Source organism: Mercenaria mercenaria, chromosome 10, assembly GCF_021730395.1.
Source record: "Mercenaria mercenaria strain notata chromosome 10, MADL_Memer_1, whole genome shotgun sequence".
Taxonomy (NCBI): domain Eukaryota; kingdom Metazoa; phylum Mollusca; class Bivalvia; order Venerida; family Veneridae; genus Mercenaria; species Mercenaria mercenaria.
This window is the reverse complement of record NC_069370.1, coordinates 73,140,985-73,165,722: the sequence shown is the minus strand read 5'-3', so window position 1 is coordinate 73,165,722 and position 24,738 is coordinate 73,140,985. Positions and strand designations below refer to the sequence as shown.

The following is a 24,738-nucleotide window of genomic DNA, read 5'->3' as shown; positions in this document are numbered from 1 at the left end:
GCAAGTGTTGTCCATTGAAGTTGTCAGCTCTGTAACTTGAACAGTTCTTATCCAATGTTCACCAAACTTGGTCACAATATTTATAAGCGTAATATCTTGGCCTGTTTTGATAACTGGATGGATAGCCCATTGAGGCTCCGGAGTTAAGAAAAATTGTGAAAATTGACCGAGTTGTGAACTTTTAAACTACAAACTTTGGATATGTAACAAAAAGCAGGTATCACTGTCGATTTTATTTTAGAACAAAATAAAAGAACATTTTAAACAACATTAAGGCTATATAAAAACATGACAGAAAAACTAAATTACAGATTGGGAAACACAAATATAAAGTTTTGATTTTTTCAATAACTTATAAAAGCTGTATCACCGGGTATCAATGTGTAGTAACCTGCAACTTTGATTCTTTAGATTGATAAGATGAGTTGTCCTTAAAGAAAACTCTTCATGTTTATTTTAAAAGCCTGGAACATAGTTATGGTTCTTTGTTTTCTCTTGCCAGAATCTGTGAAACTGGGTCCTTTGTAGTATCCATGAGGATGGGCAACTCTTCGGGACTATTTTAGACAGGCTGAAAGAGTTACCTCTCTTAGTACAATGCAATACTTTTACTGTGCGTATTGGTGTCTAGATGTGGGATGTACACTGTCAAGGAACTCGTGCACGAGCTTTAGCCTATACACAGATCCAGTACAGTGACTGTTTAAATCAAAACCCATGTTCAACATTGGCTAACTGGATATGACCAGCAAAAATGCAGTAAGTTTGTATCAGAGGAAATAATTACTTACATATAAAATAGGACTTGGCTGAAAATGAATAATGGCTGTGCTTTATCTTAACAAGGCTTGTTGTTCTAACCTGTATAGTTACTGACCTTTATTATAGGACCACAGTAAATCAGACCTATTAAGTCTTTCAGTCCTGTCTGCAAGTTAATTACTGACAGTTCTGTTTTGCCTCTAAGTGCTAAAATAATTCATGCACAAGCTTAATCGTTACTGTTTGTAATCCTTGTGCAACTTATTTCCAGGCAAGTGATATTATTTCATTGTAATGTGCTTTGATTTGAAAGCAACCATGTATCAGTAATGATACTGTCATTTTTTTTAACATGTGCTTTTCACAATGGCACAGTAGTAGATCCACTATCTGACATACTGTGAAATAATTACTAGTAATATTCATTGGGGACCAATTTTCGTGGATTTTGTGGTTGAGTCAACCTTCAATTAAAGTAGTAAAATTCCCATTTATCTTATATACAATAATTGAAATCCAGGAAATCATATTCCCATGGAATGGCTGTTTCGATCAAAACTATGAAATTTCATAGTGGGGCAGACTTAAGAACATAAAAATTATCTTATATAAAGCAAAAGAATATGTTTAAACTAATACAGTAATAGAGTTGAAAAAGTCTTAAAAATTAAGGCACAAAGTAAATACAACATCCTATACTTGTGTGAATGATTATGTGGTGCTGTAAAATTACAACTTTTCATGACAGATTTATTTTTGCTATATAATTTATAACTGAGAATGTGTTATTTTTTTATATAAATATTCATATATGTTTCACAAGATGGCCATAATTTTGAAAATTTTGAAACTTCGTGAACCATTTCCAATTTTAAATAAAGCGACCGCTTAGCATCATAAAATTAGTTGCTTTCACAGTATTAGTGTAACAGGGTTGTCATTAAAAGATTCTCCTGATGGACTTCCTTCAGTGTTATCTACATTTCTGAGTCTTTCTTTCAACAACTCCATCACCTTCATTTCATCATCGTTTACCGAATCCTCATCCCCTGACTCCCATAAATGAAGAAATCTATCGCATATTTCCTCACCAAAGCTACTTTCCCGATCAAGTGAATGCCTTGAGCCTAAAAATTTTCCATCAACATTGATGTGTTTAAATCCAGGGTTAATAATGCCATTTTCATCATCAGTATCATCCTCCTCCTCATCATCACTCGGGTTTTGACTCAAATGATCGCTGTCCATTAATTTTTCTTTCAGTTCATTTTTCAGTTGATCCATTCCTTCAGTAACAAACCCTGGTTTTAAGCTGTTTCTTTTAACATCTTTACATATGTCATCATTTTTTATAATATTTTCTTCTGTAGTTTTAATATTTTTCCCTTCTTTGTGCATTAATGTAGTATCCTTTTTATCTTTGAACAACTGATTCAGTTTCGCCTTTGTTACTGCCAAGTCTAAATTTTTGTTTCCTATTGGCATATAATTACCCATAAAGTCCAAATCTCGTATGTCTCTTCTGTATGACTTCTGTGTGACACTAGCACGGTCAAGGGACATAAACCTTTCATAGGCTTCTCTACTCATTTGGTTTGCCATGCCGGTTATTGAGCATACTGAACTGTACATGTTGTACTTGGTTTGTGACGAATCACTATCACTCTGAATGTCATAATTATTGTCAGAAATTACTTGTAATGAATCTACTGGTTTGACCATATTTGGTTTTTTAAGTGGTGGATGGTTGAACTGATTTTGAACTGGAGGTTTTGGAGGTAATGCAGGTAGTGGTTCTCCTTGTATAAATGTTTTTGAACCCTTTTGTTGTTGTTGTGAACATGTATCATGCTTTGAATCATTTTTTCCTACCACGGCAGTTTCATTTTTGTCCTTTTTCAATAAGGGCTTTTCATCAGAATAGGAAATGACTTCGTAATAATTTGAACCTGAACTGTAATAATTTGAACTTGAGCTGTCATCACCTTTTTCACTTGTGGTCTTGTTACTTAGATTATCTTTAAGGTCTTTCAAAAGTTCCCAAGGATACATCTGTGAGCTTGCAATATCTTTAGGGTCATAAGGCACTCCTTTTTCGGGATCTAAAGGACTTTTTACCGTTATGTAATAGTCTATTTCATTTTCCCTTATTGTTTCAATTCCACTGTCATAACCTTTGATTTCAAAATCCTCCAAATCATCACTTTCTCCTATGTTAAAATCTTCAAGGTAAAGTTTTTCAGTAGCATGAGGATCTTCAGCTTCAGGGAGGGTTATCCCCCTTCCTTTCAGAAAGGTATAATTTTTCTGCTCTTCAGAAATAGCTGGAAGACCTCTTACACTTCCAAATTTTGGTATTTCTGCATGTGGAGTTTCTTTTGCTTCTTGGACTGAAAAGAAGCCATTTTCCAACCCTGGTCCATTCTTCAATTTACCTTTAAATATAAAATTTTGTGCGAGAATATCATGGTCCTGAATTCCGATACAACTTCTCGTAGTTTTACGTTCACGAAGATGAACTTGAAGATCCTTACTGCAGCAAGGAAGGCCACAGGTATGACCAGGTGGATTATGGGAGTAAGGCACCATGTCAGGGTTGGTCACAATGTTTTTGTCCTTTTTGTTCATGTGATGAAACTGGAAAATTGAAGGTCCTACTCTTTTAACCTGTAACAATGAAAATAACTTGTTTTAAACCATAGTACTTAGCTAGACTTCATCTTCTTCTTACAAAAAAATAAATAAATTGTAGATAATATTGAGTAACTCTTGTGTTGCTTTTATTTTATGATTTGTTAAATCAACTGTTCAAACTACAGACAGAGTACAATATCTGTATACTGTCATGTTACTGTACTCAGTATGTGTTGCTGAGCAACCCTACAGTAACATATTTTTGAGAAAACAATCATGCAGTTTTTTCATTTTCTTTTTAAACAAGAATCGTGTTCATAGGACACGGATGCCCACATACTGCAACATCCTCTAAATAGCAAAGATTTTAGTACAGACCATCTTCACATGTAGGATGTTCGACTAAAAGTTTGAAGCAAATTGTATTCAGATAAGGTTGTGCAACTTTGAACAAATTCCTTCAAAAAGTGTATGAACACACCAAGTTTCTTCACTATGGCCTATTTTGTGAAATTAAGAAAGGGTCATACTTCTAGAAAAAAAATAGCCACAGAAAAAAGTCCATTATATATGGTAAGCTTCACATCAAGGTTCTTCATCTGTGAAACTTTCAAGCATATCCTTACAATAGTGTTTAAGGAGTTGACTCACAACATTTTTCTCTATATTCTATATAGCAAAACTAAGGGCCATGACTTTGATGAAAATAGTGACAGCAAAAGTTCCTTCCTTTATGGGCATCTTCACATCAAGCTTGTTCATCTGTGAATGTTTGAAGCAAATCAGGCTAATAGTATGGAAGAAGTTGGACACACAAGATTTTGGGAGGTACAGATTGCAACTCAATAATTATGCTCTCCACTTTTCAACTGGTAACAAAAAATGCAATCTTTATTACACTTGTTGTAGCAGGTTTTTCTCTATTTTTTTTACCCTATTTTCCGTGGATAGTTTTTTGCACAGCTAGTTTTTGGTATTAAGAAAGGATCACAACAGTCTTCTGTGCTTATTTTACTTTGTTCTATCACATACAAAAGAAAAAGAAAAGAAAAAAAACATGATTAACATAAGAAGAAATTTTTAATGTAAAAGTAATCCGATCATAAATATTTCAACATGCACGTAAAAATATAAATTTCATAAAATATATTTATACAGAAAACGATACAATGAACATGCAGGATAATGAAGAAACAAACATACTTACCAGTCCAGAACCAGTTCTCAGTTGTTATAAAACTTCTTTGGTGGAATTACAATCCAGTCCAAACTGTTACCTTTAAAAATGTTTTTTATGTAAGTTTGTATGTTGTATATTTTATAGGCATCTGTTTGATAACCTTGCCTTTCCTGAAAACAACTTGGTTAAAAAGAAATACTGTTTTTATTCAATTTGAAAGCATATTTTGTTTATGTGTCCTTTGGAATAAATTTATTTATATGTTAATGTTTACAGTCAAAATTTTCCACCTCGTATTTACAGTCCAAATGTGTTTATTGCCTGATATATACCACAGTCCAAAGGTATTTATTGCCTGATATATATCAAAAACATGTTTCCTGCCCAATATATATCACAGTCCGAACATGTTTTCTGCCCTATATATATATCACAGTCCAAACGTGTTTTCTGCCTGATATATATCACAGTCCAAACGAGTTTCCTGCCCAATATATATCACAGTCCAAACGTGTTTCCTGCCCAATATATATCACAGTCCAAACGTGTTTCCTGCCCGATATATACCACAGTTCAAATGTGTTTATTGCCTGATATATATCACAAACATGTTTCCTGCCCAATATATATCACAGTCCAAATGTGTTTCCTGCCCAATATATATCACAGTCCAAACGTGTTTCCTGCCCAATATATATCACAGTCCAAACGTGTTTCCTGCCCAATATATATCACAGTCCAAACGTTTTTCCTGCCCGATATATATCACAGTCCAAACGTTTTTCCTGCCCGATATATATCACAGTCCAAACGTGTTTCCTGCCCGATATATACCACAGTCCAAACGTTTTTCCTGCCCGATATATATCACAGTCCAAACATTTTTCCTGCCCAATATATATCACAGTCCAAACATTTTTCCTGCCCGATATATATCACAGTCCAAACGTTTTTCCTGCCCAATATATATCACAGTCCAAACGTGTTTTCTGCTCGATATATATCACAGTCCAAACGTGTTTCCTGCCCAATATATATCACAGTCCAAACGTGTTTCCTGCCTGTTATGTATCACAGTCCAAACACTCCTTCCATGAAGCTATATACAGCTGTTGCATTCCAATCCAATGAATTTTGTGCCTTCAATTGCAAAACATCCTCAAGGTAACAAAACTGGATTGGCTTTAATTGTTTATAAATATCAAGTTGCAACAGTTTTCATGAGATAAATACATTTTACTGTATGCTGACAATGGAAAGCATACAATGTGATGAAGGGTTAGGAAGCTTCGATTATCAAAAATTTTAGATGAATGAGTCACTGAGTCAGTTAACAAATGAATGAAAAATAACTGTACCGATATATAGAAAATACAAATAATGGTTTAAAGCTCTACTATGGCCATCTTTCACAAAAATAATTTATCATAAATGTCAAAAACTCTCATCGCATGTACTAGCATTTACCTTGGCTATACATATAAACTGACTGTGTATCAATATGTAGAGCTGCTTTCATAATTAACCCTTAGCCTGCTGGCGGCAGATGATTCTGCCTTTGCGACCAGTGCAGACCAAGATCAGCCTGCACAATGGAAGCATCATGTGATGATGGTCTGAAGCTTCGCTATCAGTTAGTAAACACTTTTCATGTGAAAACCCCTATTGAAAATAAATTGGAAGAACGGCATTCCTAAATAAAGAAAAACTCGATCCAGTCCATTATAGGAACATATAAGCAGGACGGTAAGGTTAAATTAAATATCATGTAGTAATAGTCTTTTGTTTTTGTTTCTAAAAAAGCCATTTGTTTAAGTCATTAGTGGCACATGTGGTACAAATTCATGTTTTCAGAGGAACTGAATGTGTTTATTTCATGTTTACATAAGATATCGTGTTGTTCATTTTCTCAAATATGAAATCTGGGCAGAATAGTAACCAAGTTACCTTATCGAAGTATGTAATACCTGGTCGGGCTTCAAAACACTTCAAACACACTCATGAATTTCATATACAAATGGACTTAAAACTTGATTTAAATAACATGCACCTGTAACAGTGTGTTCTTATACGAGTATCTTGCTTCAATTAGAACTTTGTTTTGTTTTTATATTTTTTATACCGGGTATTGATGTTTAATTTCATGTGGATACTTTTATCTTTTATTTATCAATATTCTTCCCCAAGTCGCAAGATCCAGTAAGGATCATATTGTATCCAATATGGAAATATACTGTACAGTCACATGGTGCTAATGTGAATCGCTGAGGAGAAAAATAGATATAGAATTAATTAAGTTTATATCACAGTAAATAACAAATCCAGGTCTGCAAAAGTCTAGAAGCATTGTAATTATGAACAGTGTGTTTTATTCAATGTATTGAATACTACTTCCAAATTCTAGTGCTGGATAACACATTTTATGTTGTTACAGTAACCTGTGACTACATGCTAGGAACGAAAATTTTCTCTCCATATCTGATTTAGCAGTTTTAAATGTACAAATCTGAAATAACAGCAATTTGGCAGAATTCCTCCATCTTGTCCGATTGGTAATTTTCGCTCCTATAAAGTTTCTGCATTCTTCCGGCTATAATGTCTCATACAAGCACATAGTTGCTGTTCCAGCAAGAATGCTAAAATCTCGTACTGAGAAAATGTAATCAAAAGAAAATTTTCAATTGTAATTATGGGTCCACTACCTTAATGGTTCATTGATAAAGGAAAAAAGTCCAACATTTGTGCGAAGAACTACTTTATGACAGCAGCATCAATTTGAGACTGAAATAACAACCTTTAAACCAAGTAATTTATCATAAAACACTTTAGAATAATATCCATTTTGAGAAGTGATTATTGATTCTTACTGCTAGTCTCCAATTGGTTGTTTCTGACAACAAACTGGAAATTGACCAATGGCATGGTTTCATTTTGAGACTGGTCAGAAAACTCTAATTATACCTTGTAGCCTAGACTAGCTCCTAGACTATCTTTTTCATTTTTATGATTAAATGTAGTGAACTGAGCCAGTCTATATCCTATGTCCAATATCATACCTCTGTGAAAATCTCTAAAATAGACTGGCTTTTGTCTCTATGAAACTGAATTTGTCAAAAAATGGAAAAATGTAGAAATATATTTATTATCAGTCTAGTGGCTAGTCTACTTGTAGCCATGCACCCTTATTTAAGACTGAGGCATCTCAATCAATATTCTAGGATTAAAAAGTTTCACAGTGTAGTGAAGTGGTATAAATAGTATGTACCTACATGGCACAACATTTTGACAGGAACTTTAAGAAAAGTCAAATGTTCATTTAAGTTGAATTTCATTATAATGCAGCACATGCTGAAATTGTGTAGTTTTTCATACTAGAAAGAGTTACATTCATGTTTCATTTAAACTAGACATGTCTTACTAAATGAGAAAAAACAAGGAGCTGCGTTCAATAAAAACTTGATTCCCCCGGTGGCATCCTTGTCGATACAAAGCAACCCAAGTCCAAAACGAGGTCAAGGTCAAACCGAGGTCAGGTGATGTTTGAAGATGAGGAATAGTCACAGGTTACATCTATATTAGTATCAATTCATTCTTGTAAGCGGTATTGATGCTAGACGAAACAGTCCCATTTGGTTAACCAAGAGATGACCCATATAAAGCAACCCAAGTCCAAAATGAGGTTAAGGTCAAGGTCAAACTGAGGTCAAGTGATGTTTGAAGATAAGGAATGGTCACAGGTTACATCTGTTTTAGTATCAAATCATTCTTGTAAGCAGTATTGATGCTAGACGAAACGGTCCCATTTGGTTAACCAAGAGATGGCCCATATAAAGCAACCTAAGTCCAAAATGAGGTCAAGGTCAAACTGAGGTCAGGTGATGTCTGAAGATGAGGAATGGTCACAGATTACATCTGCATTAGTATCAAGTCATTCTAGTAAGGGGCATTGATGCTAGACGAAACGGTCCAATTTGGTTAACCTCGTACGGACGAACGGACAGGACAATCACTATATGCCTCCCGCATCAGTAGATGCCATGGGCATAAAAGTCTGCTGGAATATCTTAAGAGCATTGATGTACTAAAGATTGCCAAAAGTGTGCATCTCTCAATACAATGCAGCATTAAATGGAACAGTAATTAATAGGCAATATCTGGCCATAGAACAGAGGTGTGATGACCTTGAATGAATATGATTGAAAATTGCTTGTCTCATGGAAAACATTTTGCAAAGTTGTTTTTTTTTTAAATCCTCCAGATAGAGTGCAGAAAATAAATGCTGCTTGCGGATTTGACATTACATCTCACCATATGACCTTGACCCTGCACTGACAGTACTGCATGTCATCTCATTTTTTGATATGGCAAGTTACTTAAAAATCCTTCATGAGAGTAACAAGATACAAAGCCAACAAGATTTTGTGACAGACAACTGGATCAAAAACAATATCTCATCAGATAATTTGGGAGACTTATATTACCAGCCACCAGTCAAGTAACCTGTAAGCTATTACTATGGCAACATGTCAAACAGAAACAATAAAGAGTGTAAGATTCATACTTTTGTTTTATTCAATTTTTTTTCTTATAAAAATTTGCATTAATACAAAAGTTTTGAACAAAATTTACATATTTGATGATCTATACATTGATACAATGATAATTATTAATGGCCATGAAAAGTCAGTTTATTTTCTACAAAATGATCATAAATAATTCCATGACTTGGAAGTAATCAGTGGTTTAGTGTTAAGAGTATTCAAATATAAGTTTTCTGCTATAATAATCTATAATTTATACTATTAACTACATGTTAGTGTTAAAAAGACCATATTTTAACTGTTTTAACAGTCTGTTTATATTTCAACAATTGTTGATTATCTTAAGAATATGAATATATATTTGAAAATGTATATGAAAAATAAAAATTTCACAGGAAAATACAACTTTAAAATGATTTGTAAAGAGATTTTCACTGAAAATGAAATGATTGGATGAAATATGAATGATCATTTACCAAAAAGATTACAAAATCATTTACCAGAATGATTACACTATCATTTACCAGAATGATTACACTAAACAAGGTCAATTAAAAAAGTATATGTTGACAAGTTTTATTTTTTCAGAGTTTAGTCCTTATATCTAATTATATAAATGTCTATGAAAGATAAACTATCAAATGTTTACTTTTTAAATATTCCATATTAGAAATATATATAACTTAATATTTTCATGAAAACCTCTTGAACAAGTTCAAATCAGTTTTTTCTTTAATACGCTTAAACTTCAAAATGGCAAAATGTTTATTGGAACATAATGATCTCAGGGGTTCCATTTGACCCGGGACCCCGGGTCCGGACCCGGGAGATTTTCAAAAGACGCTCAAGGGACCCGGCAGAATACTTGCCTGTGCGTCCTTCGGGACCCGGGGGCATTTTCCTTTGATAATCCTTTCTCTTATCATTAATTTCCTTCAGTAAAACTATTTCCACGATAGACACGTGTATTCAAAATAAACACTCGCGGTCATGCTCTCCTGCCTTTGATCTCTGCTAAATCCCGCCCTTTCTCCTGTAGACATGCCTCGCTGATTTTTTATCAGCAATTTACGTCACGGTGAGTGCACATAGGTAACAAGAAATCAATGAAGTGTTGAAATTAATTGATAAAGCGAATCCTGTGTACTGTCAAAAAAGGCGCCAATTATTAAATTATCGTAAGCAGCTGATTACCGAGCATGTGAAAAGTGCCCTGCAAGATTTTTTCATGCCAACTTTAAATTAGACCATTGTTTAGTGATCATATCGTAATTTCAACAAGAAACTTCACAAATTTTGATGAATTTCGAAAGCAAAAATAAGTTTAGAATGTCCGTTCACGGGTCTAATTACACCCGATGTCATATGCATATTTCCAAAATTCCTAAAAAAAACCTGACTTTCAATGCAGTTTTTTATGATAAGTAGCATCATTATTTGAGGAACTATCACTGATTTAGCTTAGTTTGCAAAATAGACTGAGCAAAAACTACTTTCAGATGACATTCTGAAAGTGTAACAGTATTCGGATAGTACATTTTGGATACATTTTTCTAGAGTGTTATAGCACTGTTCTGTTATTAAAAATGAAATGAAATATTGAAGAAAAACCTAATTAAAATAACATGAATTTTGATAAATATTAGTTTACAATATGAGACTATATGATCTGAGACTGACATTTTTATTATGCTGTAACATGATCTTGGGTTTATTGTTTTCTTAGGTAAAGATCTACGTATTACTGAATAAAAAAAATATAGTAAATTATATTGACGTGTTGGGACAGGACTCCTGTATTTTGGGAAAGGACCCTTCAAAATTTGGGCCCAAGGGTCCTGGGACTCTTGGGTTTTCGGGTCTAGTGGAACCCCTGTGATCTAACTCTAAAAGTGAAATATAGACTTAGATTCTATTGTTAATTTAGGGCATATGCTGCATATACTTTTTCAACTGGCCATATCTGACAAAATATATTCTGAAATCTGTAAATATGTGCACAACAACTTCAAAAACACAACTTACTGTCAATCACAATCTGGCTGAACATTATGTAAAAACTGATTGAAAGAAAATTCTCTTTACTAATAGCTCGATTCTTATCAGACTAGTTTTTTGCCATTCAAAACTGAATGTAAGAGTAAGCCAAGGAGATAATCAGAGAAATTTGATTTGCAAACGAAGAAAGACTTAAAAAGTAACTATAATCAAATGTTTCCACTAGTAAAACAAGCATTTTTCAAGAATAATCAAAACAATAAATTTTGATTCTAACAGGGTAACAGTATTATGATTTTTACAGAGTTTCAACATTTAGGTTTTTACCGAGTAGACAGTAGATTTTGCAGCATATCAAAGTAACATTATATGCAACTATTATTCATACCGAATAAAAATATGTATTTTACCAATTAAAACTCAATTCAACACCAAAATATTCTGTGCAAATGTTTCTTTCATAACCATTTACGCAATAAAACCTTCAGTTGATCAACTATTCATTTAAACAATACATATTATATATACTTATGAACCTGGGATGTTTTAGATCCACTCAGATCCATAATCAGTTTAAGAAGATTCCATTACAGAAACATAAGGGATGGGTGAAGAATTAAATACTAAATCTCAAAAGTGAAATGTCACAATATTAGGTCAATGATACAATCAAACAAGCACCATTTAATATCATTCAATACAGCTACATTGTCCCTATCAATGCTGCCTTACACATACTCTACATATGGTATAATCCTTTGTTCAAAGCAGTCAAATCCTCAACATTTGGAACAGTCAATTCACCATACGGAACAGTCAATTTTCCCATCTCTTTTACAATGTGAAGATGGATTTCTAGTGAAATATTCAAATAAAATCCTTTCATATTTGTGTTTGATCACTGTGCTTTTTGATTCACCATTTCTCGCCATTTTGTATTCAGTATTATTGTGAATATTTCACATTATACCAGCAGTGTTTGTAACTGTCACCATGTAACCTGCCAGATATTTTGGTACATCCTAAGTAATTGCACATAACATAATATGTTTATTACATATCAGATCCATTTCTATATTCCACCTCTGAATACACAGTATCTCTACATCTTCACACATAGTCATTTGCCTCCTTTGTATGCATCAAGCCTTTACTGTATGCTGCACATGTTCATTATACATACAAAGTTCATCCAAATTTTTCACAACATTGGAAGACGTAATCACAAGACATTGCAGTTTTACAGGTAAGAACACTTTTGATGTCTGAATTAAAACACATGATAAATAGAAAGAAGAATATGAAGCTGCCTTTAGTACTAATTCCACAGTCATGGCTTTCATCTTCATCATTTATTATATTTAGAGCCACTTATAAATAGAAATGGCTAAAAAAAACTACTTCATGCATCATGCAAGGTCACGAAGTTCAAGGTTGTTTTTTTTTCAAGGATGTTCTCAGAGAAAAAAGGCACGAAACAGGAAGCACATGAGAGGGATGAAGGTCATCACGATATTGAACATTTCACAAAACTTGAGGCAAGAATGTTACAACGGCTTTCTCACAAGAAGTATAAAAACAGGTTGGATCAGACGACAACTTCATATATAACCTTTTTAGGTTTAGCCTTGTCTGGTGTGGAATAGCCGCTTTCATTTCCGCTCCCGAAACTTCCGCCTTCTTTTATATGTTCCTCCGGAACACCAATAAATTGCTGCGGATCTTTAGTTGGAGTACGCGGTGAGCCGCCACTAAATGATAAATCTGAAAAGTACAAACTTTATTTGTAAGTCTCGTGTAATTCTTTTTAAAACAATAAGTGTCTAAATCATGGTATTTACTTAATATTTGAACATGTTACCAAAGAAGAATCGTATATATTTTTGTAAGCTGCGTATGTCTGCCCATCCTTTAAGGATCCAAATGGGCAGATATGCAAGAAACAATACCCCACGTAATGAACGTTACTGTATATTTTGTAACCAACTTGATATTGAAGATGAGTATCATTTTGTTTGTATGCCCATGTTATACTCTTATTAGACAAAAATACATTCAGCGTTATTACTATATTCACCCATCTGTGTTCAAATACCATCAACTTTTAAACTCTGATAATAAGTTTGAATTGATAAAGCTGTGTAATTATGTCAAGGAAGCATTATGTATTCGTAATGCTATTTTAAATAATTCTGCTTAATATGTTCATCCTCTGTTACCATATCATATACTTCTAGCTTCATATTATTACCATAAGTATGTACATGTTCAATCCATATTTCCTCTACCATATTACTAAATGTTTCATTTGTATGTTACACTATTACCATGTATATACACATGACATGTTAAAATTGTTTAAAGATGTGTTTAGACGATGTACTTATGTATAAGTCTTTATAAAAGTCTGTTCTGTTCTTAATAATTTAGAAGTTCATTTGGATCATTAATTCACACAGTCTACTTGTGTATTAAATCAGTCTACAATGTGGGTCATTCAGATAATTTATTTGGTATCTTTACTCTTAATTTTATTCATGTATATTTCCTCTATTTGAGCTAAATTTTCATATGAAAAAAAAGAGTTTAATAAGGTGTAAGTGGCTCAACCAAGGTTCATGAGTTTGAATATGGCTGAAATTGGCCACAATACACAACTTTGATTATCAGATTTAAGGATAAAGAGAGACAACTCTTACCTCCTTGTTTCTCACTATAGTAGGGGTCACTGATATCTGAAAAAAAAAAAGTAGAGGGAAAAATTAGCTTACAAAGAATAAAAAATAACTGATGAAATAGATTAAACATACTCATATTCAAAATTCTGATTTCAGTGTGTAACATCAACCCAGACACTGTATAAATGTAATTTGCTTCTTCCCCCGTGCCTGTTCTCAAATGCAATTAAATTTTCTAATGAAAATATTTCCTGCAAGACTTTCAAATTAATGCAAGTTAATGCCCTGCAGCATACAAATTTGGATTCCAATCAAGTCTCCTCTTCATCAATTATGCAGACTTTGACACTAATTCTTGCTAATTCATATTACACATACTCCCACTGAAACCAAGACATATTGGCAGTTCTTGTACAAAAAAGTCGGCTTGATCTAAATCTGTATTTTTTTCTCTCTGCTAATAGGCAGGCTGAAGTAGAGGCTGAAGTAGAGTTATGTCACTATGGATATGACATTTTACAAAAAAAAAAAAAAAAAAAAAATAGGAACTGGGGGATTTGATTCTTGGAAACTCACTATTCCTATTTGATCTATTGTTGCTGTTTTGTTTTTGTTTGTCTCAAGCAATATAGTGTTGTTTTGGTAACAATGTTTTTTTTTTTTTATTATTTTTTTAAGTTTCTCTCACATTAATTATGTATAGTTTTTGTCCAGCCTGCTTGCGGAAGCGAAGACATAGTTGTCCAAATGTCTGTTCGGTGTATGTGCGTGCATCCGGATTTGTTTGTCCGGACCATAACTTTGACATGCATGGAGCAATCTTGTTTATATTTGGTATGAATGTTAACCTCAGTGAGACAGAGTGTCATGCGCAAACCCCAGGTTCCTATCTCAAAGGTCAAGGTCACACTTACAGGTCAAAGGTCAAATTCAAAAATGACTTTGTCCGGAGCATTTCTTCTTCATGCATGGAGGGATTTTGATGTAACTTGGCACAATTGTTCACCGTCATGAGACGGAGTGTCATGCGCAAGAACCAGGTCCCTAGGTCTAAGGTCAAGGTCACACTTAGAGGTCAAAGGATACAAGAATGACAACTTTGTCCGGAGCATTTCTTCTTCATGCATGGAGGGATTTTGATGTAACTTGGCACAAATATTTACCACCGTGAGACGGAGTGTCATGCGCCTAGGTCTAAGGTCAAGGTCACACATAGAGGTCAAAAGTCAGATACAAGAATGGCTTTGTCTGGAGCATTTCTTTTTGATGCATAGAGGGATTTTGATGTAACTTGGCACAATTGTTCATCATCATGCGGCGGAGTGTCATGCGCAAGATCCTAGAATTACTTCCCTTTGTTGTTACTATAAATAGCTTATATTTGTAACTTTTTTATTACTAGTCGTAGGGAAAAATCAAGACCACCTTTCTGTATTACAACATGCATGTTACATCCAATTTTCAGGTGTATTTTGACCTATCTCTACTGGTGTGGATTTTTGTGTGGACTAAGAACTTTTTTTATTTTTATGCCCCCAAAGGGAGGCATATAGTTTTTGAACCGTCTGTCTGTCGGTCTGTCCGCATTTTTCGTGTCCGGTCCATATCTTTGTCATCGATGGATGGATTTTCAAATAACTTGGCATGAATGTGTACCACAGTAAGACGACGTGTCGCGCGCAAGACCCAGGTCCGTAGCTCAAAGGTCAAGGTCACACTTAGACATTAAAGGATAGTGCATTGATGGGCGTGTCCGGTCCATATCTTTGTCATCGATGGATAGATTTTCAAATAACCTGGCATGAATGTGTACCACAGTAAGACAACGTGTCGTGGCAAGACCCAGGTCCGTAGCTCAAAGGTCAAGGTCACACTTAGACATTAAGGGATAGTGCATTGATGGGCGTGTCCGGTCCATATCTTTGTCATCGATGGATGGATTTTCAAATAACTTGGCATGAATGTGTACCACAGTAAGACGACGTGTTGCGCGCAAGACCCAGGTCCGTAGCTCAAAGGTCAAGGTCACACTTAGACGTTAAAGGTCATTTTTCATGACAGTGCATTGATGGGCGTGTCCGGTCCATATCTTTGTCATTCATGCATGGATTTTAAAATAACTACGCATGAATGTGTGACACAGTAAGATGACGTGTCGCGCGCAAGACCCAGCTCCGTAGGTCAAAGGTCCTAAACTCTAACATCGGCCATAACTATTCATTTAAAGTGCCATCGGGGGCATGTGTCATCCTATGGAGACAGCTCTTGTTTTTTTATTTATTTATTTATTTTTTTTTTTTAAGATTTACGTTCCTTTGTTGTTACTTTAAATAACTTATATTGTAACTTTTTGCAATCTCTTTTTTATTTGGCATAAATGTTTGCCTCAATGAGACAAGGAGTGTCATGTACAACTATTGTGGTTGATCTTGATATTAAGGCCTACTTCAGTTGTCCAACCATAGTGACTTTGGTTGATGCTGAGGTAGTGGCAATCCTTCTCATTCATACAGACAGGAACCATTGTTTATCTTACATTGCCAAACGCTTAAATTAAGTGCATCAATACACATACAGCAAGTAGCTGTGAGCTGTTTTCACTTGGCAACCGTAACCATAACATCAGCAGACAGAAAGATTTCAGCATAATGATCACTTCATGATATAGTAAGCTCAATATTACATTCCCAGACTCTTGGTTTCACTAGACAGAAAATATATCTCTACTTATGAATGACATTTGAAATGAATAAATGACCATGTAGACAGTGTAAGGCAAAGCTTGTGTTTAACTGTGTTTTACCGATGCAGAGTGAACTAAGCAAAATAAGATACATTTCTGTTGTCTGTCACACATACAAGAACAGATGCTCTAGTTATGTCTTGTAACCAAACAGAAAAATAACAATTCCAAACTAGAAAATGCTTTTGTAAAAAAGCGCATGTCTCCCCCAATGCAAAGTCCTATAGGCAAGAAGTCAATAGGGGTCAGGAGCGAAAGTCAAAGAGACACTGATGGTTGGCTGCAATAGGGATAATCTACTTGGCATGTCCAGTCATCCCGCTAAATTTCAACACTCTTGGCCTAGTGGTTCTCAAGTCACTGTTCAGGCTCCTGTGACCTTGACCTTTGATCAAGTGACCTCAAAATAAATAGGGGTCATCTACTCTGCATGTCCAATCATCCTATTAAGTTTCAACATTGTAGGTCAAGTGGTTCTCAAGTTATTTCCAAAAAATGATTTTACATGAACAGGCCACTGTGACCTTGACCTTTAATAGACTGACCCCAAAATCAATATGGGGTCATCTACTCTGCATGTTCAATCATCCTATGAAGTTTCAACATTCTGGGTCAAGTGGTTCTCAAGTTATTGATCGGAAATGGTTATCAATGTTCAGGCCTCTGTGACCTTGACCTTTAACAGAGTGACCTAAAATACAAAAGGGGTCATTTACTATGCATGAACAATCATCCTATGAAGTTTCAACATTCTGGGTCGAGAGGTTCTCAAGTTATTGATTGGAAATGGTTTTCCATGTTCAGGCCCCTGTGGCCTTGACCTTTAACAGAGTGACCCTAAAATCGTTAGGGGTCATCTACTCTGCATGACCAATCATCCTATGAAGTTTCATCATTCTGAGTCAAGTGGTTCTCAAGTTACTGACCGGAAATGGTTTTCAATGTTCAGGCTCCTGTGACCTTGACCTTTCACAGAGTGATCCCAAAATCGTTAGGGGTCATCTACTCTGCATGATCAATCATCCTATTAAGTTTCAACATTCTGGGTCAAGTGGTTCTCAAGTTACTGACCGGAAATGGTTTTCAATGTTCAGGCCCCTGTGACCTTGACCTTTAATGGAGTGACCCCAAAATCGATAGGGGTCATCTACTTTGCATGTACAATCATCCTATGAAGTTTCAACATTCTGGGTCAAGTGGTTCTCTAGTTATTGATCGGAAATGGTTTTCCATGTTCAGGCCCCTGTGACCTTGACCTTTGATGGAGTGACCCCAAAATCAATAGGGGTCACTTACTCTGCATGACCAATCATCCTATGAAGTTTCAACATTCTGGGTCAAGTGGTTCTCTAGTTATTGATCGGAAATGGTTTTCAATGTTCAGGCCCCTGTGACCTTGACCTTTGACGGAGTGACCCAAAAATCAATAGGGGTCATCTACTCTTCATGACCAATCATCCTATGAAGTTTCAACATTCTGGGTCAAGTGGTTCTCTAGTTATTGATCGGAAATGGTTTTCAATGTTCAGGCCCCTGTGACCTTAACCTTTAATGGAGTGACCCCAAAATCGATAGGGGTCATCTACTTTGCATGTACAATCATCCGATGAAGTTTCAACATTCTGGGTCAAGTGGTTCTCCAGTTATTGATCGGAAATGGTTTTCAATTTTCAGGCCCCTGTGACCTTGACCTTTGACAGAGTGACCCCAAAATCAATAGGGGTCATCTACTCTTCATGACCAATCATCCTATGAAGTTTCAACATTCTGGGTCAAGTGGTTCTCTAGTTATTGATTGGAAATGGTTTTCAATGTTCAGGCCCCTGTGGCCTTGACCTTTAATGGAGTGACCCCAAAATCAATAGGGGTCATCTACTCTTCATGACCAATCATCCTATGAAGTTTCAACATTCTGGGTCAAGTGGTTCTCTAGTTATTGATCGGAAATGGTTTTCAATGTTCGGGCCCCTGTGACCTTGACCTTTGACGGAGTGACCCTAAAAACAATAGGGGTCGTCTACTCCAGCAGCCCTACAACCCTATGAAGTTTGAAGGTTCTAGGTCAAATGGTTCTCCAGTTATTGCTCGGAAATGAAGTGTGACGTACGTACGGACGGAAGGACGGACGGACAGGGCAAAAACAATATGTCTCCTGGGGGAGACATAATTATATGAATAAATACATATATATTTTTTTATTCTATGGTGACTTTTAAGCTTAAATTGTGAACCTCTATTGCCTCTTTACGATAGAGTGGGTATTGCAGCTAGACAGCTTTCTAACAAATGAGAATTCTACATCCCAAGAAGGGTTTTGAACTCTACACAGTGGTTTGGAGCAAGTGGCTCAAAGACAGATTAACCACTCACCTAAATACACCTGTGTCATGTTTTGACTAAAGTTTAATAGAAAAAATCTGGGCCTAAATGATCTTTTAAAGATAATATACACATGTGGAGTAAGAGATGAAAAATTAAAATCCTTTTAACTTTTGTGGAATCAAGGTTTCTGGTTTCTTGAGTTTTACCGGCATGTTAAATTAAAACTGATTGATTAATTCTTACTTTGACAACCTAAGAATGCAATTTTCATTACTTTGCTAACCTGACCAACATAATGATAGGCTAGGAAAATACATGAAAATTGCTATAAAATGTCATATTACATTTTCCTTTTTAAACGTTATTCATTTTTAGCAACAGCAAAGTAAGGTTATTGGAGTGTCATATTCAGATTACTGACTCAACAATTTATCACATTTTTTGTGACTTCACAAAGTTTTTTACAGTCATATAGTGACTATCATAGCAGGATAAAATTTGATAAAACAGCCTCTTTCTGTTTTCTTTAATTGATCAAGTAATTTAGTATAGATAAATCTGGGTTTATGTCTTGAAAAAATATCCCTGTATCCCTTTCAAACTAACCAGGTTTTATTCATGGCCAATGAAATAACAATAATAATAACAAATATGCAAAGTATGAAGAATTTTGTGCACAGCACATTAAGTAGTAATATTTACAGTCAAACGTGATTTTTCCACACAAATGACAAGACATCAAACAGTAGACTAAACAACATACACTACAGAAAATACAATGAACTAAACTGCACTACTTTCTACATTTCATTGCACATGAAATGTTTATAACATGCTTTAGATAAACTTTAAGTCAGAGATTTTCATTTAACCCTTATCATGCTGGGCATGATTGATTCTTCCTTTGTGACCAGTGTAGACCTTGATCAGCCTGCACATCTGTGCAGTCTGATCATGATCTGCACTGTTTGCTATTCAGTCAGTAAATTTTTGGTAAGAACCTGTTTTACCTGTTAATGGTATTGTCCAAACTGAAAGATGGACAAATTCATTATAGAAATTTAGCAGGGTCAGGGTTCAACTCCCTTTAATAGGACTGACATGTTTATATTTTGTTGATATTCTTCCTTTTCCTTCTGAGCATATAAAAGCAACATGAGAATTTAGCTTATTAAATGACTTGATTGCATACAGTTTTTGTCATCACCAGCTTAAAACATGAAATGACCTTGAAGGCCCTGTATGTCTCACTTAAATACTTCAACAAGTTTGATACAGAAGGTTTTACTTTGCACATTTCATGAAGACTGCTCAAGAAATGCATTAACGCAATGTGAAATATGGCGATTTTTGACAAATCAAGGGCCATAACTCTAGTGTTATTAAAGCAATCATGCCAATTATTGTCTTTATGAAATCTTATGTCTTATACATTCCCCTAAGTATTACAAAGACTGCTAAAAGCAGCCTCTCATATGTTAATAATGAAAAATGTAACAATTTTGACTGAGTAAAGGGAGATAACTCTCATGCTATTTGAGTAACTCTCCAATTATCAAATTATTTCAACATAATTATATTCTGTACAAATTTTTAAGGAGTGTGGCCTTCAGTGTATTAACACTGAAATGTGACAAGGGTTGTAACCTTGCCCATTTATATTGAAACAACCTGAAATCTTGTGGCCAAATACATTCTGTCCAAGTTTCATGAAGACTGCTCAATAAATGCGACTGTGTGCAAGTTTAATGAATGCTAATGTAACATGGTCTCTAACTTTTCAAGGGCAGTAACAATGTCCCTTCAGCTATCTTGTACATTATAGAACTAGGTCAAGGCTTACAATCTGCACAATTCTAATGAAGACTGCACCAGAAATAAGATCTCAATGTGTTTTACAGTAAACTTTACTGACACACAGATGGACAAGGATGGATGAAGGTGATCACACTACTTTACACTTGAAGCTGTGCCCAGGTGAGCTAAAAAAAAAAACACCAGTAGTTGGACAGCCTCCTCTGAACTTTACAGTTAAAAGTTTAATCATTTCATCTTTTGTTTATAACCAGGAAGGTTTCAAAACAGTACCAGAAAGTGCCGGTAATGAGTTTATCTCTGACCAAAAGATATCCAAGATAAGAGAGGAACATTTTAAGATAATCTAAATGATGAATATGCTATACTGTTTCAACCTGGAATCAATTCTCCATAGCAGTCTGAAGAAGAAACTAAAGTAAATTTAAATACCATCAACTGGTCACATGATGTTTTGGTTATGCAGTGTACAACTTTTGAAAATTCTTATGTTTTGTTGTTTTGTGAAATCGGACCAACTATCAAGGACTGCATTTCCAGGTTGAAAGCTGGACCGAGCAATTTGAAACAATACCAAGTTGTGACATTAAGTTAAAGTACAATACTGTTATTCTCATTTCATATCACAATTGTTCTTTTCAACTTCTTTCATTCCTCTGTTGTTTAGAGGAGATAGACAGCCTAAACAAAAATTGATTTTATATGAATGATCATGCAACCACTCATAATGCTGAAAGAATTTTCAAAACTGGACTACCACTGAAAAATATATGGCAGTTTGAAATTTAAGAAAATGCCTGATGACAGAGGCAGCTTCTGTTGTATCAGTACATGGTATTTGATTGAAATGGCTCGGCAATAACGGAATGAAATCATGAACTTACTTGCATTACGCCTGTTCATTTCATATTCATATTGTTTATCATATGAATGAGAATCATATGACAGGTCACCCATGGGATAATTGTCCCCGGGGTTGCTTACGTACTGGACCGGATAACCATTTCTATTATCAAAATGAAGACCATCTGAAATTCAAATTTCAGGGGAGGTTACTCTTACTTAAAAATCTTTTTTTAGTTTCTTTGCCCTATGTATTAATTAAACTTTACAATTCACGAAAAAATTGAGCTTATTTTAAATATTTAATGAATAATTTGACATCCTGTTTTCCTCTACATAACTTCAGGCTAATGAATTAATTATGAGAAAGCATGCTTTTCATACATATAATTATTTAAAGAGCTGGTTTCTAAAACTGAAATAACAAACAACTGCGTTCAGGTAAAGTTTTATCATTCAATCTGGTAAAACAATGCTGCATTATGCATTCAAGATAAAGAATAGAAAGCTTCTGCATTAAAATAAACTAAAAAGGTTATGTTAGCAAGCAGACTATGGTTTGACAGACTGAAATATATTTCAAAACAAGTACATTAATTTCACAGTATAGAAATGTCTTCAACCTATAATCCCTTTTTGACTGACAAATGGCTGATATTCTAAAACAATTATTTACATAAATCAATTACTAAATAATTGTATTACTTTACTGATTCTGTCAGTTCTAAAAATAAGGACACTTAAGTTAATGCAACTTCAGGTGTATATACATGAAAACCTTTACTTAACTTTGCTATATTCAACATTTTTTTTTCATTATATTCTGTGATATGGTATTTCCTTCTGACTGTAAACTACTTATTTTAAAGTTTAAAGAGATAAGATTATGTATAATCTAATCTAGTTTTAATTCGGAAAGCATTTTTACGTTGGTTATAATATACACTCAATAATTTGCTTCTAGTATTTATACTGCAACTGAATAATATTACATGTATATAGAATGCATGTTTGGAGCTAGCAATTATGCTTTTAATGCAAATTTTGTAATTACGGTAAGCCTTAGAAAATGCAAGCTTTATACTAGCTGAATAATTCTTACACTAATACAATGCATGCAGCCACCAAGCAGGAATTTCAGGTCAAAAGCGGGAGTTGCTACATGCAGTCATTAAAAGCAATGTATTTATAATATATATATTTAATTTTTTAAGTATAACTACCTTCACATTAATGTTGTGCATTTTCAAAACAGCAAACAAACTTTTCACCTATATTCAATGTTTTCATTAATATGTAAATTTATTATAATTAATATTTTTTTCATGAACTATATAGGTAATATTTAAAATTGTTAACGAAATTTTAATAGAGCAGGTGTTTACAAATGGGCTAATGCAAGCAAGGTCATGATCTAGTTATGCATAATGATAATAGATGAATTTTAAGTGACCGACTAAAAACTAGGAAAACATTCAATTTAAAGCACACATAAATGTTTCCTGAAGTAAATGTTTTGAAAGACAGTCACATTCATTTGCATACTAAACCAAAGGAAACTGAGAAAATCTGGAAACGCAAGGAACAGATACGAAATGTTCAAACAATATTCCATTGTGTGACAAAGACACCAAATTTCCTATTTTGTAATGTCGTTCATAGGCTAGAAATCATTCTTACACTGAAGCCAAGCTGTTTTCATTAATTTTTGTCCTTATCCATGAAGGATATATATCATTAATGAAAAACTGTAAGAGTCGTGTGTGAATACTTCTTTTAATTTGACCTGACTCCTACTTATTTCTTTTCAACTGACCCAACTTGCACTTATTCTAGTTGTTTGTAACACTTTTTCTCCCCATTTCAGCTTTCTGAAAAATTGTGCTTGAACATTTTGTGTCCTGTCACAGTACATGTAGCTTTATAGGAAGCAGACAAATGCAGCGCTAAATAATATCAACTGAACTACAGGCATAATTTTACATAATGGGATGCCATATAGAGCAAAATTTGTTTTTCGTGTTAAACTTTTAAGCACAGGAAAACCATGTGCAACATCTATCTTTCAGCCCACTAGATAGCTTCAGCACATATTTGCAGCATTCAAAAACTCACCACAGAGTAATATATGATCACAAGAAACATCTTCCAATCAATACTCAGACTTATATGGCATCACCATTATGTATGAAGTACATACCATAAAGGGCTAAAAAAGGCAGCAGGGAATAGGGTATTTCCAGGTGATTTTCACATCAGGGGAGATCACTGCATACAACAGTGTGGCATTATATGAGCAAAATGAACAAACTTACATGATATATTACTTGTAGCTAAACTAGCATTGTTAGTATAGTTTGATGTGTTGTTAGAACGTGTTAATGTTCCCTGGTTACTATGACTACCATGCGTTGTAACTCCTAGCGTTGTCATACCTTGGTTGTCGTAAGTTCGAGGTTTCTGGCTGGGCAAAGCACCGTTACCTTGTTGCACTGTCCGAGGGCTGTAACACAACACAAAATCAGTTCAAGAAAATCAGAGAAACTGTATAAGAAATGACAACATAACAGTTGATACGAAGACTTGTGGTTTTGTGGAGAGGAACTAAGCAGTAAGTTTAATACCCCACCCACATACAGTTATGATCATGTCTTATCATATGGCTTCTAAGGTTTTTCAAAGATGCAGATTAAAAAGCGTGATAAGATGAGGGTATTCTTCCCCATAAGATCATACAGAGCTGTATGCACTAGTAACTAATGCCAAGTAGCAGTAAAGTTCCAGAGATTTTGAATTTGAAATAAAACACAATTTAATGTTGGAAATCATTTTTTCACATTGTCTGAAAGTTTGCTACAAGAGATAACCAGACTGGCAGTATGTCACAACAAACTGATTCCAGTAGAATTAATGGGTGTGGCATCAGGTACGCCATCTGTTATTAAAGTATCACTTGTCTGAATAAAAACAGTTCTTTTAAAATTCAAGTTATGTAAACAATAGTGTACCTACAGTTGTATTAATCAATCCAACTTAAACAGATGTACAGATACACAGCAATATCACATTTTTTTCTCCACTAATTTATTACATTTCCTAATAACCATTTGCAGGTAAACAGATCATGGGAAATTGTGAAAACTAAACCCTGGCTCCAGAAATCAATATCCTTCATAGATGACAAGCTCTGATATTCTGATTTACCATGACAATGTGATATTT

The 24,738-nt window shown here is 34.5% G+C and overlaps 2 protein-coding genes across 6 annotated transcripts in view; both read right to left on the bottom strand.

Moving 5' to 3' along the window:
• Positions 1 to 218: 218 nt before the first annotated feature.
• LOC123561301 (uncharacterized) lies at positions 219 to 5,845 on the bottom strand. The gene is made up of 2 exons (XM_045353571.2): positions 4,604 to 5,845; positions 219 to 3,429 (listed from the first exon to the last, which is right to left on the bottom strand). Exon 2 carries the CDS (start codon positions 3,388 to 3,390, stop codon positions 1,675 to 1,677), a length of 1,716 nt encoding a protein of 571 aa, XP_045209506.2. The 5' UTR covers positions 3,391 to 3,429; positions 4,604 to 5,845; the 3' UTR covers positions 219 to 1,674.
• A 6,697-nt stretch (positions 5,846 to 12,542) lies between these two features.
• Positions 12,543 to 24,738, bottom strand: part of LOC123561302 (roundabout homolog 2-like) — a 99,751-nt gene continuing 87,555 nt past the window's right edge. For 2 of the 5 annotated variants that reach the window (XM_045353572.2, XM_045353574.2), the window contains 4 exons: positions 23,832 to 24,019; positions 21,558 to 21,701; positions 13,815 to 13,850; positions 12,543 to 12,879 (listed from right to left, as the gene is read on the bottom strand). In XM_045353572.2, coding sequence (XP_045209507.2) covers positions 12,704 to 12,879; positions 13,815 to 13,850; positions 21,558 to 21,701; positions 23,832 to 24,019 — 544 coding nt within the window. In that variant the 3' untranslated portion in view covers positions 12,543 to 12,703. The remainder of the gene's footprint in view (positions 12,880 to 13,814; positions 13,851 to 21,557; positions 21,702 to 23,831; positions 24,020 to 24,738) is intronic. The other 3 variants (XM_045353575.2, XM_053553357.1, XM_045353577.2) reach the window with 3 other exon arrangements.